Source organism: Eurosta solidaginis, chromosome 3 (genome assembly GCF_040869045.1).
Source record: "Eurosta solidaginis isolate ZX-2024a chromosome 3, ASM4086904v1, whole genome shotgun sequence".
In the NCBI taxonomy this organism is placed as follows: Eukaryota; Metazoa; Arthropoda; class Insecta; order Diptera; family Tephritidae; genus Eurosta; species Eurosta solidaginis.
This window is the reverse complement of record NC_090321.1, coordinates 98,589,782-98,609,632: the sequence shown is the minus strand read 5'-3', so window position 1 is coordinate 98,609,632 and position 19,851 is coordinate 98,589,782. Positions and strand designations below refer to the sequence as shown.

The 19,851-nt window shown below is 41.9% G+C and overlaps 1 protein-coding gene, 1 long non-coding RNA gene and 1 pseudogene across 3 annotated transcripts in view; 2 read left to right on the top strand and 1 right to left on the bottom strand.

Annotated features, from left to right (window-relative positions):
* The window catches only part of LOC137244200 (uncharacterized), a 79,211-nt gene that overhangs the window by 33,895 nt on the left and 25,465 nt on the right, over window positions 1-19,851 (bottom strand). The window lies entirely within an intron of this gene.
* Window positions 17,593-19,788, top strand: LOC137246554 (regulator of G-protein signaling loco-like). 2 transcript variants are annotated; one of them, XM_067777644.1, is made up of 2 exons: window positions 17,593-17,878; window positions 17,964-19,788. In XM_067777644.1, exon 2 carries the CDS (start codon window positions 18,986-18,988, stop codon window positions 19,718-19,720), a length of 735 nt encoding a protein of 244 aa, XP_067633745.1. In that variant the 5' UTR covers window positions 17,593-17,878; window positions 17,964-18,985; the 3' UTR covers window positions 19,721-19,788. The 2 variants fall into 2 exon arrangements, with proteins under 2 accessions (XP_067633745.1, XP_067633746.1); XM_067777645.1 differs by having other exon boundaries at window positions 17,964-19,654.
* LOC137247287 (protein fuzzy-like) overlaps window positions 19,768-19,851 on the top strand; it is a 70,064-nt pseudogene continuing 69,980 nt past the window's right edge.

Below are 19,851 nucleotides of genomic sequence, written 5' to 3'. Positions count from 1 at the left end.
ATCAAAGTTCTTGCCCAATACGATGATGTCGTCCAGGTACACCAAGCATGTTTTCCAATGTAGTCCTTTCAGTACCTGGTCCATGAGTCTCTCAAAAGTAGCTGGTGCATTACATAGTCCAAAGGGCATTACTGTAAATTGCCAAAGACCATCTCCGACGCTGAAGGCTGTTTTCTCTTTGTCTTCTTCCTTTACCTCCACTTGCCAGTAGCCGCTTTTCAAGTCCAGTGTGGAAAACCATTTCGTACCAGAGAGCGAGTCCAGAGTGTCGTCAATTCTTGGCAATGGGTAGCTATCCTTTTTCGTAACGTCATTCAACTTCCGGTAGTCCACGCAAAACCTCATTTTTCCATCCTTCTTCTTTACAAGTACTACCGGTGAGCTCCAGGGACTAGCTGATGGTTCGATGACGCCGCTGTCGCTCATTTCTTGTATAATTTGACTCACAACTTGCCGCTTCGCCAGTGGAACTCTACGTGGAGCTTGACGGATCGGCCTCGCATCTCCAGTGTCAATTTGATGTTTCACAACGTTGGTGCGGCCTGGTTTAGAACCATCCTGGTCAAATATGTTCGCGTACTTTAGGAGCAGTTGTTTTGCCTTACTCTGATATGCTCCCTCTAGCCCCTGCGTCCATGCCGTGATGTCATTTGAAAGATTAGTATTACTGGCTGAAACGTGTTCCTGGAGCTGTTCACAGTTAATAATTACTTCAGCCTCTTGGCATTTTCCCAAAATAGCTCCTTTAGTCAGTTTGAGTGGTGAATTGAACTCATTGAGTACTCTTACCGGAACACGTCCATCTTGTTTTGTCATAGCCAGGGTTTTTCCTACAAGTATGTTCAGTGTTGATCTGTTTGCTGCTTCGACAACCCACAATTTGTTTGTCCCACAATCTCCATCAACCTTTGCCCAGATGACTGCTTCGGATTTTGGTGGTATTCGCTGACTCTCTTCCACCAGCACTCGTTTACTGCTGTAGCCTCTCTCGTAGCCGAAATTAAGTGGTACATCCATGTTCTTATATCGCATCGTCTTGCTTTGCATGTCGATCTTGATGCCCTGGTCGATTAAGAAGTCCACTCCAATTATGATTTCATCAACAATCTCTGCCACTATAAAATTGTGTACTACCGTGACGTTCCCAATTGCGACTTCACATGATACTTCTCCTAGAATCGTGCTGTCTTCTCCAGTGGCTGTACGCAATCTTGCTCCATGCAATGGTGTTATCTTCTTGTTGACTAAATCCGCTCGAATGATGGAATGAGATGCACCCGTATCTACAGTCAGTAAACGTTCCTTTCCATCCACATGTCCTCCGACAGTAAGATTGTTTGACCTTCTTCCAATTTGTGAGATAGAGATTATGGGGCATTCAATTGAGGGAGCCAGCTGTCGCCCCTTGCGGCTGACTCGCTTTAGTTTAACGATTGAGTGGCCTTGGAGATTTGCTCATCTCCTTCAGCTCTGCGTTTACGGCCACCCACATTGTTGGAGCTATTCGGACCGGTGCTGCAATGTCGTGCAATATGACCTGGGTTGCCGCACTTGAAACACTTAATAACTCCGGCATTTTTCTGTTGTGATCCCTTCAGTGCTTCCAAAATTGTGTCTACCCATTCTGGCCTTTCTACTTCTACACGATGAGCCTTATATGCTGGTTTACTTAATAGGGAGGCAGTTTCCTGAGTCAATGCATGTGATACCGTTTCAGCAAATGTGAGCTTTGGGTTTGCGTATGTAGCTCGCTTCGTTTCCACGTCCCGTATGCCATTTATAAAACTCTGGATTTTTACCCTCTCGGTGTATTCCACGGGTGCGTCCGCATTTGCGAGATGAGCCAACCTTTCAACATCCGAGGCAAACTCCTGCAAAGTCTCATTCGCTCTTTGGTGACGGTTTTGCAACTCAATTTGGAATATCTGTTTCCTATGCTCGCTTCCGTAACGTCTCTCGACAGCGGCCATCAATGCTTCATAGTTGTTCCGCTCTCCTTCGGGAATCGTCTGTAGGATTTCGGCTGCTGGCCCCTTCAATGCCACGAACAGTGCAGCAACTTTATCTTCAGCATTCCATTGGTTCACTGCTGCGGTCTTCTCAAACTGTAGCTTAAAGACCTGAAAAGGAACAGAACCGTCAAAAGATGGAGTTTTTACCTTTGTATTACTCGCTGAAGCAGCCGGCCGATTAAGTTGCAATTCCTGTATACGACCTCTCAACGCATCCACCTCTGCCTCGAATTTTTCTTCAAACTGCATTATTTTTTCGTCCATGCGCGCTTCGAGTTTTGATGATATACGCGCCTCTTGTGCTTCTAGTTGTACTGTTATGCGTGCCTCTTGTTCTTTCAGTTGGGTTGCCATATATGTCTTTTGTTCTTCCAGCTGTGATGACATATTTGTGGATATTTGTGATGATATTTCTGTTATACGTGCCTCTTGTGCTTCCATCTTGGATGTTAAAAGTGTCTCCTGCGATTCTAGTTGTGATGCCATATATGTCTTCTGTTCTTCCATCTTGGATGTTATACGGTTCTCCTGCGATTCTAGTTGTGATGCCATATATGTCTTCTGTTCTTCCATCTTGGATGTTATACGGTTCTCCTGCGATTCCATATATGTCTGCTGTTCTGCCAGTTGAGATGACACTGTCGATGTTTGAGCAGATATTGCAGCTAAAATCATGTTCAAATCTGTACTGGTAACCGTCTGCGGTGTTTCGTTCTTCTCTTCAATTTTTGTTGTCTCCTCGCCATCAAGATGAAAGACATGCTCTTCCACATCAATTCCTTCTGCTTCCATTGCTTCTCGTAGCCGTGCCTGAAGTTCGAGTTTAACGCCGCTTGTATTCAATCCACGGCTCTCCAACTCCTTCTTCAGTTGCGGGATCTTCAATTCACTTAACTTTGCCATGTCCTTGTTGTCCTCCGGAATTTATTCAACAATTCCTCTTCTGACACCAATTGTAACGAATTTGCTGCAAATCCTCTTATTTGCCCCTTTTGCTAGGTTCGTATCGCTAAACTGTTGAATAAATAACTCCAATATTGAATAATGGAAAAATGGCCTTTATTAAAATGCTTCACAATAACACTCAAACTGTGCAACGAATAGCTTAATAACCAAACTGATAGCTCAAATGAAACTCCACTAATCAAAATAATACTGGTATTGCTCGCTAGATATCTTCTTAGTCGTAATTGCTGATCAACTCAAATCAAACTGAATTACTTCTTACTCGCCTGCACTGCTTTTATAGTTTACGCTGCATACTTCTAGGCTCTTCGATTTCCAGAAGTTACTAGTTGTTTCGGCTACAAAATCGCCAGCCACAACTACGTGCACAAATTATTGCCCTCTCTTGTGACCACTGAGATAAGATATATGCATGTGTTTGTGCATTGCCGCTCCGCTGCTCGTATACGTACATATGTGTAGACGCAATTATTTATTCGTTTATGTAGATACATAAAGATTGAATTATTGATGTGAATGTTTGTAGTTAACAGTCTCTCGCGCGCACATAGCCGTATAAGTAAATGCATCTGTGTGTGACATCTCTCTGGGCTGCCTTATATATGTGTATACTTGATTTGATTATTAACGTAAATACTGCTTGGCATGGCCTTAGCATCGCCTTAGTGATGGGATAACTTAGGGGTGGTAATATCCGTGACAATATGTATATGTACTTGTAAATAAACCTTATCACTTATCAGGTAGCTAATTTTACGAAATTATTATTTATCTCAGAATTAGTATAAGTAGATATAAGATTGTAAATGGAAAACAGAATTAAATTTTATTTCAATGTAGTAACATCGTTCATTTTCTTAATTCAGAAAGTTCTTGTTTTATTATTGCGAGTTTTAAATAAATATTATTAGGAAAATGCCGAAAGTTAAACGTTTTAATCCATTTGATTTGTCTCCGCACCCAAACACCAAAAACTACGGCACTCTGAGAAAAGTAATAAAACCACTTATTGACGCTGGATATTCCTGTAACAAAAAAGCGCTTAAGCTATCTAAAATCAACAAAGATAATGAGGTTTGTATAATAATTGAACATATAATAATTGAATATACAAATTTAGAAACAATATATCAATTTATGGAACTCATATGTAAGACATTGGCAGCTGCCCTCATGTACACATATGGTTCTCCATATTTTAACTTCAATATTATTAAATTCGTCAAATATTAGGTACTTATCATACATTTATTCCTTTTTCCAGATGAAAGAATCAGATGTTATTAATTTCAGCGAAGTACTCACTGAAACTGTTAGCGACGTGAATTACGCTCCGGAATGTTCTACATCTGTATCATTGGAGAAAGACAGAGAAGCAATGTTCGAGGTAACTAGTTTAATCAACAAAGGCTTAGAAATAATCGGAGTTTCCCAAATTCAAAAAAACAAGTAACGAAGGTTAAGTTCGGGTGTAACCGAACATTACATACTCAGTTGAGAGCTATGGTGACAACATAAGGGAAAATAACCATGTATGAAAATGAACCGAGGGTATCCTGGAATGTGTTTGTATGACATGTGTATCAAATGAAAGGTATTAAAGAGTATTTTATGAAGGAGTGGGCCATAGTTCTATAGGTGGACTCCATTTAGGGATATGGCCATAAAGGTGGATCAGGGTTGACTCTAGAATTTGTTTGTACGATATAGGTATCAAATGAAAGATGTTAAGGAGTATTTTAAAAGGAAGAGATCCTTAGTTCCATAGGTGGACGTCGTTTCGAGATATCGCCATAAGGTGGACCAGGCGTGACCCTAGAATTTGTTTGTACGATATGGGTATCAAATGAAAGGGGTTAATTAACATTTTAAAAGGGAGTGGGCCTTAGTACTATAGGTGGACGCCTTTTCGAGATATCGCCATAAAGGTGGACCATGGGCAACTCTAGAATATGTTTGTACGATATGGGTTCCAATTTGAGGGTTTAATGAGGGTTTTAAAAGGGAGTGGTGGTAGTTGTATAGGTGGTCGCCTTTTCGAGATATCGGCATAAAGGTGGACCAAGGGTGACTCTAGAATGCGTTTGTACAATATGGGTATCAAGCGAAAGGTGTTAATGTGTATTTTAAAAGGGCGTGGGTCTTAGTTCTAGAGGTGGACGCCTTTTCGAGATAACGCCATAAAGGTGGACCAGGGGTGACTCTAGAATGTGTTTGTACGATATGGGTATCAACTTAAAGGTATTAATGAGGGTTTTAAAAGGGAGTGGTCGTAGTTGTATAGGTGGTCGCCTTTGCTAGATATCGGCATAAAGGTGGACCAGGGGTGACTCTAGAATGCGTTTGTACAATATGGGTATCAAACGAAAGATGTTAATGAGTATTTTAAAATGGACTGGGCCTTAGTTCTATAGGTGGACGCCTTTTCGAGATATCGCCATAAAGGTGGACCATGGATGACTCTAGAATGTGTTTGTACGATATGGGTATCAACTTAAAGGTATTAATGAGGGTTTTAAAAGGGAGTGGTGGTAGTTGTATAGGTGGTCGCCTTTTCGAGATATCGGCATAAAGGTGGACCAGGGGTGACTCTAGAATTTGTTTGTACGATATGGGTATCAAATGAAAGGAGTTAATGAGTACTTAAAAGGGCGTGGGTCTTAGTTCTAGAGGTGGTCGCCTTTTCGAGATATCGGCATAAAGGTGGACCAAGGGTGACTCTAGAATGCGTTTGTACAATATGGGTATCAAGCGAAAGGTGTTAATGTGTATTTTAAAAGGGCGTGGGTCTTAGTTCTAGAGGTGGACGCCTTTTCGAGATATCGCCATAAAGGTGGACCAGGGGTGACTCTAGAATGTGTTTGTACGATATGGGTATCAACTTAAAGGTATTAATGAGGGTTTTAAAAGGGAGTGGTGGTAGTTGTATAGGTGGTCGCCTTTTCGAGATATCGGCATAAAGGTGGACCAGGGGTGACTCTAGAATTTGTTTGTACGATATGGGTATCAAATGAAAGGGGTTAATGAGCATTTTAAAAGGGAGTGGGCCTTAGTTCTATAGGTGGACGCCTTTTCGAGATATCGCCATAAAGGTGGACCAGGGGTGACTCTAGAATGCGTTTGTACAATATGGATATCAAACGAAAGGTGTTAATGAGTATTTCAATAGGGCGTGGGTTTAGTTCTATAGGTGGACGCCTTTTCGAGATATCGCCATAAAGGTGGACCGGGGGTGTTTGTACGATATGGGTAATAAATTAAAGGTTATGGAACTCATATGTAAGACATTGGCAGCTGCCCTCATGTACGCATATGGTTTTCCATATTTTAACTTCAATATTATTAAATTCGTCAAATATTAGGTACTTATCATACATTTAATCGTTTTTTCAGATGAAAGAATCAGATGATATTAATTTCAGCGAAGTACTCACTGAAACTGATAGCGACGTGAATTACGCTCCGGAATGTTCTACATCTGTATCATTGGAGAAAGACAGAGAAGCAATGTTCGAGGTAACTAGTTTATTCAACAAAGGCTTAGAAATAATCGGAGTTTCCCAAATTCAAAAAAAAAAACAAGTAAGGAAGGTTAAGTTCGGGTGTAGCCGAACATTACATACTCAGTTGAGAGCTATGGTGACAACATAAGGGAAAATAGCCATGTATGAAAATGAACCGAGGGTATCCTGGAATGTTTTTGTATGACATGTGTATCAAATGAAAGGTATTAAAGAGTATTTTATGAGGGAGTGGGCCATAGTTCTATAGGTGGACTCCATTTAGGGATATGGCCATAAAGGTGGATCAGGGTTGACTCTAGAATTTGTTTGTACGATATGGGTATCAAATGAAAGATGTTAAGGAGTATTTTAAAAGGAAGAGATCCTTAGTTCCATAGGTGGACGTCGTTTCGAGATATCGCCATAAAGGTGGACCAGGGGTGACCCTAGAATTTGTTTGTACGATATGGGTATCAAATGAAAGGGGTTAATTAACATTGTAAAAGGGAGTGGGCCTTAGTTCTATAGGTGGACGCCTTTTCGGGATATCGCCATAAAAGTGGACCAGGGGTGACTCTAGAATGCGTTTGTACAATATGGGTATCAAACGAAAGGTGTTAATGAGCATTTCAAAAGAGCGTGGGGTTTAGTTCTATAGGTGGACGCCTTTTCGAGATATCGCCATAAAGGTGGACCAGGGGCAACTCTGGAATATGTTTGTACGATATGGGTATCAAATTGAAGGTATTAATGAGGGTTTTAAAAGGGAGTGGTGGTAGTTGCATAGCTGGTCGCCTTTTCGAGATATCGGCATAAAGGTGGACCAGGGGTGACTCTAGAATGCGTTTGTACAATGTGGGTATCAAGCGAAAGGTGTTAATATGTATTTTAAAAGGGCGTGGGTCTTAGTTCTAGAGGTGGACGCCTTTTCGAGATATCGCCATAAAGGTGGACCAGGGGTGACTCTAGAATGTGTTTGTACGATATGGGTATCAACTTAAAGGTATTAATGAGGGTTTTAAAAGGGAGTGGTGGTAGTTGTATAGGTGGTCGCCTTTTCGAGATATCGGCATAAAGGTGGACTAGGGGTGACTCTAGAATTTGTTTGTACGATATGGGTATCAAATGAAAGGAGTTAATGAGTACTTTAAAAGGGAGTGATCCTTAGTTCCATAGGTGGACACCGCTTCGAGATATCGCAATAAAGGTGGACCAGGGGTGACCCTAGAATTTGTTTGTACGATATGGGTATCAAATGAAAATGGTTAATGAGCATTTTAAAAGGGAGTGGGCCTTAGTTCTATAGGTGGACGCCTTTTCGAGATATCGCCATAAAAGTCGACAAGGGGTGACTCTAGAATGCGTTTGAACAATATGGGTATCAGACGAAAGGTGTTAATGAGCATTGGGGTTTAGTTCTATAGGTGGACGCCTTTTCGAGATATCGCCATAAAGGTGGACCAGGGGCAACTCTAGAATATGTTTGTACGATATGGGTATCAAATTGAAGGTATTAATGAGGGTTTTAAAAGGGAGTGGTGGTAGTTGCATAGGTGGTCGCCTTTTCGAGATATCGGCATAAAGGTGGACCAGGGGTGACTCTAGAATGCGTTTGTACAATATGGGTATCAAGCGAAAGGTGTTAATATGTATTTTAAAAGGGCGTGGGTCTTAGTTCTAGAGGTGGACGCCTTTTCGAGATATCGCCATAAAGGTGGACCAGGGGTGACTCTAGAATGCGTTTGTACAATATGGGTATCAAACGAAAGATGTTAATGAGTCTTTTTAAAAGGGAGTGGGCCTTAGTTCTATAGGTGGACGCCTTTTCGAGATATCGCCATAAAGGTGGACCAGGGGTGACTCTAGAATATGTTTGTACGATATGGGTATCAAATTGAAGGTATTAATGAGGGTTTTAAAAGGGAGTGGTGGTAGTTGCATAGGTGGTCGCCTTTTCGAGATATCGGCATAAAGGTGGACCATGGGTGACTCTAGAATGAGTTTGAACGATATGGGTATCAAATGGAAGGTATTAATGAGGGTATTAAAAAGGAGTGGTGGTAGTTGTATATGTGAAGGCGTTTTCCAGATATCGACCAAAATGTGGACCAGGGTGACCCAGAACATCATCTGTTGGATACCGCTAATTTATTTATATATATTATACCACGAACAGTATTCCTGCCAAGATTTCAAGGGTTTTTTATTTCGCCCTGCAGAACTTTTTCATTTCATTCTACTTAATATGGTAGATGTCACACCCATTTTACAAAGTTTTTTTCTAAAGTTATATTTTGCGTCAATAAACCAATCCAAATACCATGTTTCATCCCTTTTTTGTATTTGGTATAAAATTATGGCATTTTTTTCGTTTTTGGTAATTTTCGATATCGAAAAAGTGGGCGTGGTCATAGTCGGATTTAGGCCATTTTTTACACCAATACAAAGTGAGTTCAGATAAGTACGTGAGCTGAGTTTAGTAAAGATATATCGATGTTTGCTCAAGTTATCGTGTTAACGGCAGAGCGGAAGGACAGACGGTCGACTGTGTATAAAAACTGGGCGAGGCTTCATCCGATTTCGCCCTTTTTCACAGAAAACAGTTATCGTCATAAAATCTATGCCCCTACCAAATTTCACAAGGATGGGTAAATTTTTGTTCGACTTATGGCATTAAAAGTATCCTAGACAAATTAAATGAAAAAGGCGGAGCCACGCCCATTTTGAAATTTTCTTTTATTCTTGCATTTTGTTGCACCACATCATTACTGGAGTTGAATGTTGACATAATTTACTTATATACTATAAAGATATTAAATTTTTTGTTAAAATTTGACTTTAAAAAAACTTTTTTTCTAAAGTGGGCGTGGTCGTTCTCCGATTTTGCTAATTTTTATTAAGCATACATATAGTAATAGGAGTAACGTTCCTGCCAAATTTCATCATGATATCTTCAACGACTGCCAAATTACAACTTTGAAAAAGTTTTAAATTACCTTCTTTTAAAAGTGGGTGGTGCCACGCCCATTGTCCTAAATTTTACAAATTTTCTGCTCTGCGTCATCATTTCAACTCACCTACTGTTTAGGCCCAATGCCTAACTTTCACTTGATTGACGGCGCCCCTCCCTAATGTTTTAATAATATTTCCAGCCACCCACACTCACGCCGCATTTGTGTGCATGCATGCACATGCATGCGTTGCGTACACATGCATGTGTGTGTGTGCAGGTTGTCAGCACTCATGCACGTATACGTAAGGGTGGTTGTGTGTGTGGTTTTTCCCCTCCTTAATAATAAAGGACCTTTTCGCGGCTTAGCGGTTGTCATCAACGGCACAACCGGCCTCTTTCTCGATCAACCGCCTAACGATACGCATCGTCCAAGGATCAACGCCGTACTTTTTATACAGGTATAATATCACTTATTTAATCTTGCACTGTACATTTCTTGCGTTTTATCATTAAATCATATATTATAACGGGGAAAATCCTCCTGTGTTCTTCTTTATTTCTTCTGAGTGAACCAACAATCCCGAGATCGACCCGTGTGCGCCTACCCACTGCCGGTTCCAGACGCACTCAGGCCGAACATTGGTCCTTCGAGCCGGATCAATGTTCGGCCTGAGTACGGATTGGAGACAAGGCCTCTCCAACCGTAGTAACAACGAGTATGAGGGTAAACGTCTCACATGCAATCAGAGTTTATACTCGGATTGGAGAGAAGACCTCTCCAACCGGTGGAAGTACGAGGAAAGCCCCGTTACGTATTGTGGAAAAAAAAAAAAAAATTTCTATTTATACATATATAATTTATTTACACATATATACATATGTAAAAAACAAAACCCTACAATACAAGTAGTCGAACGCACAAGCATGCCACAAGCACTATATGCACAGTGTTTAAGGTAGGCTTGCAAATATTCGTAGAAGTGGTATGCGTCAAGCACATTCAGGTAGTAAGCAGGGCGTGTCAGTCCCAGCGTTAACCATACCGCGGCACTATCTAAGTACAGCAACGTGACCCCGACAGACGTAGAGCTTAGTGCTCAACCTACCTCCCGACGGAATACTTGACGGTAGTACCGGGGGGTAAATGGTACTCAGACGGTAGGAGGTTTAGTGCGGTTAAAGTCCCACACTGACTATGAGGCTTTCGATGCTTCCTCCTCGTAAAACAAAAAAAAACAAGTAAGGAAGGCTAAGTTCGGATGTAACCGAACATTACATACTCAGTTGAGAGTTATGGAGACAAAATAAGGAAAATCACCATGTAGGAAAATGAACCTAGGGTAACCCTGGAATGTGGTTGTATGACATGTGTATCAAATGGCTGGTATTAAAGAGTATTTTAAGAGAGAGTAGGCCATAGTTCTATGGATGGACGCCATTTAGGGATATCGCCATAAAGGTGGACCAAGGCTGACTCTAGAATTTGTTTGTACGATATGGGTATCAAATGAAAGGTGTTACTGAGCATTTTAAGAGGGAGTGGGCCTTAGGTCTATCGGTGGACGCCTTTTCGAGAAATCGCCATAAAGGTGGACCAGGGGTGACTCTAGAATATGTTTGTACGATATGGGTATCAAATGAAAGCTGTTAATGAGTATTTTGAAAAGGAGTGATCCTTAGTTCATAGGTGGACGCCGTTTCGAGATATCGCCATAAAGGTGGACCAGGGGTGTCTCTAGAATGTGTTTGTACGATATGGGAATCAAATAAAAGGTGTTACTGAGCATTTTAAGAGGGAGTGGGCATTAGGTCTATAGGTGGACGCCTTTTCGAGATATCGCCATTAGGGTGGGCCAGGGGTGACTCTAGAATGTTTGTACGATATGGGTATCAAACGAAAAGTGTTACTGAGCATTTGAAGAGGGAGTGGGCAATAGGTCTATAGGTGGACGCCTTTTCGAAATGTCGCCATTATGGTGGGCCAGGGGTGAATCTAGAATGTGTTTGTATGATATGGGTATCAAATGAAAGATGGTAATGAGTATTTTAAAAGGGAGTAATCCTTAGTTCTATAGGTGGACGCCTTTTCGAGATATCGCCATAAAGGTGGACCAAGGGTGACTCTAGAATGTTTGTACGATATGGGTATCAAACGAAAGGTGTTACTGAGCATTTTAAGAGGGAGTGGGCATGAGTTCTATAGGTGGACGCCTTTTCGAGATATCGTCATTAGGGTGGGCCAGGGGTGACTCTAGAATGTGTTTGTACGATATGGGTGTCAAACGAAAGGTGTTACTGAGCATTTTAAGAGGGAGTGGACATTAGGTCTATAGGTGGACGCCTTTTAGAGATATCGCCATTAGTGTGGGCCAGGGGTGACTCTAGAATGTTTGTACGATATGGGTATAAAACGAAAGGCGTTACTGAGCATTTTAAGAGGGAGTGGGCATTAGGTCTATAGGTGGACGCCTTTTCGAGATATCGCCATTAGGGTGGGCCAGGGGTGACTCTAGAATGTGTTTGTACGATATGGGTATCAAATGAAAGGTGGTAATGAGCATTTTAAGAGGGAGTGGGCATTAGGTCTATAGGTGGACGCCTTTTAGAGATATCGCCATTAGTGTGGGCCAGGGGTGACTCTAGAATGTTTGTACGATATGGGTATCAAACGAAAGGTCTTACTGAGCATTTTAAGAGGGTGTAGGCATTAGGTCCATAGGTGGACCCCTTTTCGAGATATCGCCATTAGGGTGGGCCAGGGGTGACTCTAGAATGTTTGTACGATATGGGTATCAAACGAAATGTGTTGCTGAGCATTTTAAGGGGGAGTGGGCATTAGGTCTATAGGTGGACGCCAGGGGTGACTCTAGAATGTTTGTACGATATGGGTATCAAACGAAAGGTGTTACTGAGCATTTTAAGAGGGAGTGGACATTAGGTCTATAGGTGGACGCCTTTTCGAGATATCGCCATTAGGGTGGGCCAGAGGTGACTCTAGAATGTTTGTACGATATGGGTATCAAACGAAACGTGTTACTGAGCATTTTAAGAGGGAGTGGGCATTAGGTCTATAGGTGGACGCCTTTTCGAGATATCGCCATTAGGGTGGGCCAGGGGTGACTCTAGGATGTGTTTGTACGATATGGATATCAAATTAAAGGTATTAATGAGGGTTTTAAAAGCGAGTGGCCCTTAGATGTATATGTGAAGGCGTTCTCGCGATATCGACCAAAATGTGGACCAGGTGATCCAGAAAATCATCTGTCGGGTACTGCTATTTTATTTATATATGCAATACCACTAACAGTATTCCTGCCAAGATTCCAAGGGCTGTTGATTTCGCCTTGTAGAACTTTTTCATTTTATTTTACTTAATATGGTAGGTGGCACACCCATGTTACAAAGTTTTCTCCAAAGTTATATTTTGCGTCAATAAACCAATCCAGTTACCATGTTTCATCCCTTTTTTCGTATTTGGTATAGAATTATGGCTTTTTTTCATTTTTCGTAATTTTCGATATCGATAAAGTGGGCGTGGTTATGGTCGGATTTCGGCCATTTTTTATACCAAGATAAAGTGAGTTCAGATAAGTAGGTGGGCTAAGTTTAGTAAAGATATATCGGTTTTTGCTCAAGTTATTGTGTTAACGGCCGAGCGGAAGGACAGACGGTGGACTGTGTATAAAAACTGGGCGTGGCTTCCACCGATTTCGCCTATTTTCACAGAGAACAGTTACCGTCATAGAATCTATGCCCCTACCAAATTTGAGAAGGATTGGTAAATTTTTGTTCGACTTATGGCATTAAAAGTATTCTAGACAAACTAAATGAAAATGGGCGGAGCCACGCCGATTTTGAAATTTTCTTTTATTTTTGTATTTTGTTGCATCATATCATTACAGGAATTAAATTTTGACTTGATTTACTTATATATAGTAAATATATTAAATTTTTTGTTAAAATTTGAATTAAAAAACATTTTTTTTTTTTAAAAGTGGGCGTGTTCTTCATCCAATTTTGCTAATTTTTATTTAGCGCATATATAATAATAGTGGTAGCGTTCCTGCCAAATTTCATCATGATATCTTCAACGACTGCCAAATTACAGCTTGCAAAACTTTTAAATTACCTTCTTGTAAAAGTGGGCGGTGCCACGCCCATTGTCCAAAATCTTACTAATTTTCTATTCTGCGTCATAACGTCAATCCATCTACCAAGTTTCATCGCTTTAGCCGCCTTTGGCAATGAATTATCGCATTTTTTCGGTTTTTCAAAATTTTCGATATCGAAAAAGTGGGCGTGGTTATAGTCCGATATCGTTCATTTTAAATAGCGATCTGAGATGAGTGCCCAGAAATCTACATACCAAATTTCATCAAGATACCTCAAAATTTACTCAAGTTATCGTGTTAACGGACGGACGGACGGACGGACATGGCTCAATCAAATTTTTTTTCGATCCTGATTATTTTGATATATGGAAGTCTATATCTATCTCGATTCCTTTATATATGTACAACCAACCGTTATCCAATCAAACTTAATATACTCTGTGAGCTCTGCTCAACTGAGTATAAAAAAAAAAAAATGTGTAAGCAACGCATGCATGTGCATGCATGCACACAAATGCGGCGTGAGTGTGGGTGGCTGGAAATATTATTAAAACATTAGGGAGGGGCGCCGTCAATCAAGTGAAAGTTAGGCATTGGGCCTAAACATGCCGCCCCCCTTGCGGTACGCAACCTCACAGTCCTCCAAGGATCACCGACCGTAAAGAAGAGGGGAAAAAAATAAAAAACTTAACCTAACGACGGCCAGTCCGCCGGCTTGGCAGCACGCACGATGAGTTGCGTAGTGTGCGAGCTTGGTTGCGGATGCCTCGGTCATTCGCCACTTTCCCGTCATGGTTAGAGGCCTGAGCCATGTTTGCCTAGAGCTAGGGATTGCAAAAAAGTAAAAAGATATATATGTTCATATTTCTTGCCGTTTAAAGAAAGAATCCATTTATTTCGAAAAAAACGTACTATTTAAGCGCACAAACTTAAATAAAATAAAAAGTAAGAAAAAATAAATAACTCTTAAGGCATACTAGATCGGGTGGGTCCCCGAAAGTACCCACCCGAAGATCGTACTTTGCGCGAGCAGCGCTCCGAAAGATGGTGGCAAAACTCCCGGTGTTATCACCTCGCCATAGACGTCGGCGCCGAGAACAAGACGGATCGGTGTAGAAGCATAAAAGTGTGGGTCAGCCAGGCGGACATGCTCGTAGGGAGTCGCAATGCTGGCGTCGACACTATGTGAAGGGCTGACACGCTGAAAGTCGCGTACGCATACCGCATGGGTCGTCAGCGTCCTGCTGTTTCCATGTTTCCCGCGGAGTCGCACAAAACAGCCGACCTCTCCGGCAGCGTGGGTGGTCGGAAGCGCTAAATCTTGCGCCAGCCTGCGGTCGATCGTTGTGCGGGGGGAACATGCGTCAATAAGTGCTCGAATGAGATGCAATCGCCCCCCGGCTTCCACCTTCACGATCGCAGTCGGCGCAAGACTTGCCATCGGTCGCAGAGTTGGGCCCAAGGTAGTGTTAATTGTCGGAATACCGTTACGAAATGCCGAATAGATAGGTAGCTGGCGCGGCCGTGGGGCCAGTCTACGCTCGTGGTTGCCGTCGTTGTGGGAGGATTCCGTCGTGCGGTGCAGCTGGCGTGGCCGAGTAGCCAGTCTGCGATCATGGCGGATGGGATGATTCTGACATTTGTTTGAGAAGCGGAAAGGCCGTGATTCCGCACCCCTCTGGTTTCGTTTCTCATGGGCTAACAGGGGTCGGAACGGCCGTGGGTCCGATCCTCCGATATCCTGTTGTGGCGACTGTGTAATTGCTTCCGCCTGGCGATTTTCCGGTGCATCGCGATAAAATGCTGACTCTGAAGCGTGAATGGATAGCACTTCATCCGTCTCTTCTCCTGTGTGGTGGGACCTACTCTCTCTGGATGCCCGTATTATTTCGCGCTCTTCCTCTTCCTCCTCTTCCACTTGCTGTGCCCAACTCTTATAGGGCTCTGGTTGTCGTGGAAGATCTTCCATGGGTAGATGTAGTGTGATGTGGTGCGGTCGGCCACATCGTCGACACCTGCCATCGCTGGAGCAATTTTTAGCGCGATGTACCATCGATAAACAATTTTGGCAATAGTTAAGGCGTATGATCTCGCGCAACCGCTGCAGAGGGGTCTTCGCCTGGTAGACAGTACACGAGCGAATGGGATGTTGAGCGTCACATAGAGGGCAAGGCTTGGGGTAGCGACCGGCCAGGCGCTCGGTTCTTTGACGCAACGATGCGTAGCGCGTCATTCTATGCAGAGTGTGTAAGAAAACAAAAGGAAACCCATTTACTTATAATGACTGTGTCACGCGTTCGGTGGCGAGTAGGCCCTAATTTGATTATCGAGGTTAGGAAATTTTATTAGCGCGTGTGTAGGGGGAAAATCATCTGTTGCTGGAAAAAAAAATATTTGGCGCACATTATGTGCATGGCCTCTTTCCCTGCACGTTATGTGCCTGGGTCTTTAGTGCCTTATTTTGTTTATTTTGTGTCACCCGGTAGCGTTTTAGTTAGCCACGGGCACACTAGTGCTACCGAAAAATTAGCATTTACGATTTTCGGTTCGCACATTCTGGTGCCGAACCGGGTAGAAAGTGTATAGCGTGGGTTCTTTTGATTCGCTGTTATTTGTGTTATTCGTGCTGAAAAAACCAACAACTTTCCTGCCCGCCACAAAAAAAAATGTTTGGACAGCAAATTGTTTGCTATGTAAAGAAAAAATAAAAATCTTCGTTTTGGACGAAGAGAAAAATTTGTAGAGTGAATCATTTTTTTTTTTGTGTGTATTGCCCTTCACTTATTTCTTCAACTTTTCCCCAAGTACGCTTGTAGTCCTGTTTTATTGATGGCCTTTAGCAAAAGGCACGGTTCCAGAAGGGTAGTTGGCTCCGATACCGATTTGTCAGAAACGGGTTTTTGGGTACCCGTTTGCCTCCTTTTATGCATCCCTAATATAGTGTACATTTAAACTCGGCATGTATATGTAGAGACGTTGGTGTAAGTATATGGACAGTCAGTGCACGGACTTTACCGCATTGGTAGGTTTACTAACTTTTCTGGTTCATTTTCATTTTTTACTACTACTACTACCGAGGCCCACAATCTACCAATATTTCAGTATCATCGCACTGTAAACGTATGCTGCGATAATTTTAAAGTATTGAATTGCCGAGCCCACCCAACTAACATTAGGAGGCGATACTGACCAAATCAGTAAATTTTGAAAAATTTCTGAAGAACTTAAACAGGAAATAAATTTTTGAGTAGAGAAATTTTTTGAATGATTTGAATGAAAATAAAAGGTTCTACGGAAACGATTAACCGCCGAGATCGGTTATTTTGTGGCAGTACCTTTGGTACTTTGGAATATTGTTGTGATTAGACGTTTTGGTGCATGTTTGTCGGTATTTCACACTCACGATACAGGAAAAAGTGAGTGTCGTATAGGCATAAGCAATGTACAGAAGCATGGGGATTGGGGTGAGATTTTATATATATATATATGTATATACATATGTTTAATATATAAACTGGCACAAGTGGGAGACTCGAATTTGGGAATTTTGCGGTTATATTTTGTTCATTTGTTGTAGGTATATACAAATGTACATGTAATTTTGTCTTGTTTACGAGTTTTAAAGTGTCATCTTCTGAAATGCGCGTTATTTGTTTTACAATAAATTATTAAGTGTTTGGGACAAATAAGAACTATAGCTGTTATTTTCTTGGTAAAAAAATCTACCAACTACTACTATTTTCATTTTTTTTTGTCTACCAACATTTTCCTCTTAAAAAGTCCGCGTACTGGTAGATATTTACCGGCAGCAAAGACAAAAAAAATTGCGAACATTTATACACGCCCGTGTATAGAATGTAAATTTCTCAGAATTGAAACAAATGGGACTAATCGAAAGATTTTTTCCGTTGTTTCATTCTTTTTACTACGGCGCGTGGCCGTAGTACAACCATTTGCAATTTTCTTTTAGCTGTCAAAAAACAATTTATGACTCATTGTGCGTAAATTAAACTGGTTATAAGCTCTGGAAAAAACGTGGAATAATAGCTATCTTATAGTATTTTTTATCGTCGATACTGATTCACGTAATCAATGCTGAAAAACTTCATTTCATTGCGGCATCAATAACACAAGACAGTGAAAAATGTCTGTGATTGGAATCGATTTTGGCAATGAGTCTTGCTAGGTAGCTGCAGCAAAAGCTGGAGGAATCGAAACACTAGCAACTGACTATAGTTTGCGTGCAACACCTTCCTTTGTCCCTTCGACGGGAGAAAACGTATCATTGGTGTGGCCGCCAAGAACCAACAGGTCCCAAATATGAAAAATACAGTAAGTATTGGCCGATCATTCAGGAACTTGCCGTCAAACAAAAGTTGACCAAAAAAATAGTTAATAACATGTCTTTTCTTGCAAGGGCACTTTTCCGAAATGTTCCAACAAATGTGTTGGCCGCAACCAAGGTGGCATAATAACCGCTCTGGCGTGATAGGTGTGTGACAAAAACTTGATTTGTACATGCCTATCTTAAATTCTTTGGCGACATACATATATTGGAGTAAAGATGCTGCGTCGTTGTGGTATACAGAAGATTCGGTGATAAGCTACTGAGTAATAAGCTCCACTAAATAGGTGGCAAATTATTTATTAATTTTGTGCCAAAAATTTTCCACTTTATGGACTGGTTTTCCTGAATGCTTATGTTCATCGACACATTATATAACAGTCTCAACAATTATGCATCATCATCATCCACTCTCGCCGTCACAGCCAACCAGCAGCACACCAACAACCAGCAATAATGCAACATCTGCTACAATACCAAATGTTGGAGGCAACAATGCTGTTGTTAGCGCAGGTGGAGGTAATTGCGCCTCGACTAGTACAGGCACAGCACATGTGCAACAGCGAAGACGTAAGAAGCGACCAAACTATGGTACACGCACAGTAGAAGTGCGACGTGGTTATAATGGTTTCGGTTTTACCATATCAGGACAACAACCATGCAGACTCTCATGCATAGTTGCCAACTCACCAGCCGACCAGGCTGGCCTGCGTGCCGGAGATTTTCTAATTTCCGTTATTGGTTTAAACGTATCTAAGTTACCACATGAAACGGTAGTGCAATTAATTGGCAATTCGTTTGGCAGTATACGCATGCAAATTGCCGAGAATTATTATCCGGATAGTTCGGATAAAGAAAATGCAGCATTGATGCTGCAGCATCAAACAGCTGTGACAGGTTTGAATGGTACACTAACCAACCAATTAGGTTTATTTACAGGTGGCGCACGCGCTAAGCCACGCTTTTTACATCACAAAGCTAAAAAGCATCGCTTGCGTAATTCACCGCAAAAGAAAAGGAGTGTTACTTTACAATAACAACAACAGATTGCGCGTGCCGAACAACTGTCGAAATGTGTATCTGCACTCAAACCAATGGAATTACAAAAACTTAGACCACTCATCGAAGATCCACCACTTCCAACGGGAGTTGGAGCTGTATTTGTAGGGGAAGGAAGCAATCCGAAGCCACCTGTAGTTTCAGCTGCCTCCAACCCAGCCGCTGATTTGGCTAATGTGAACGCGATGGCGCGCGCACCAGCCGCTGCTCTGGAATATCATGCAATTGTCGGTTATTTGGGTACAATAGAAATGCCGAAACAGATATCGCATAGCTCCAAATTGCAAACGGTACGCTCGTGTATACGCAAATTGCGCCAAGAAAAGCGTCAGCCAAATATGGTTTTAATGACAATATTACCCGATTGCTTGCGTCTGCAAGCAGCTAATGGAAATACGCTTGCCAGTTATGCTTCAGAACGCTTAAATTATGCCAGCTCATCATCAGAGAGTGAGAATAGTTTTTTCGGCTTAGTCACAACCGCTGTGCACACATCACAGATGGAGGAAGAAGATGAAGATGACGATGAGGATCTGAACAATGATCCAAATAACGGACGAAACGCGCCAGCAGTCAGAGATGTTGCTGGTGCTGCTGCTGCTATAAGGAATAATGGTAATGCGCACATTAGCATCTCGAACAGTTGTCATGTGTTTGTGGTTGATACAAAACTGTGCGAATATCGGGCACATGTGCCACGTGCTGCCGAGTTTCGTATACACTGCACACGTGATCCTATCTCCAGCGTGTGTCTGGAGTTTCCACTTTGAATCAAGATGAATCAGTATCACGTGGTGCAGCACTGCAATGTGCAATAATGGCCCCGGCAGTACGTGTACGCGAGTTTGGGGTAACCGATAATTACAATTTTGTAAACTTTAAACAACTCAATATATTGAAA

Excerpts from the sequence above, each read along its gene's own strand:
- LOC137246554 (XM_067777644.1), top strand. The coding sequence starts at position 18,986 with ATGGAATTACAAAAACTTAGACCACTCATCGAAGATCCACCACTTCCA.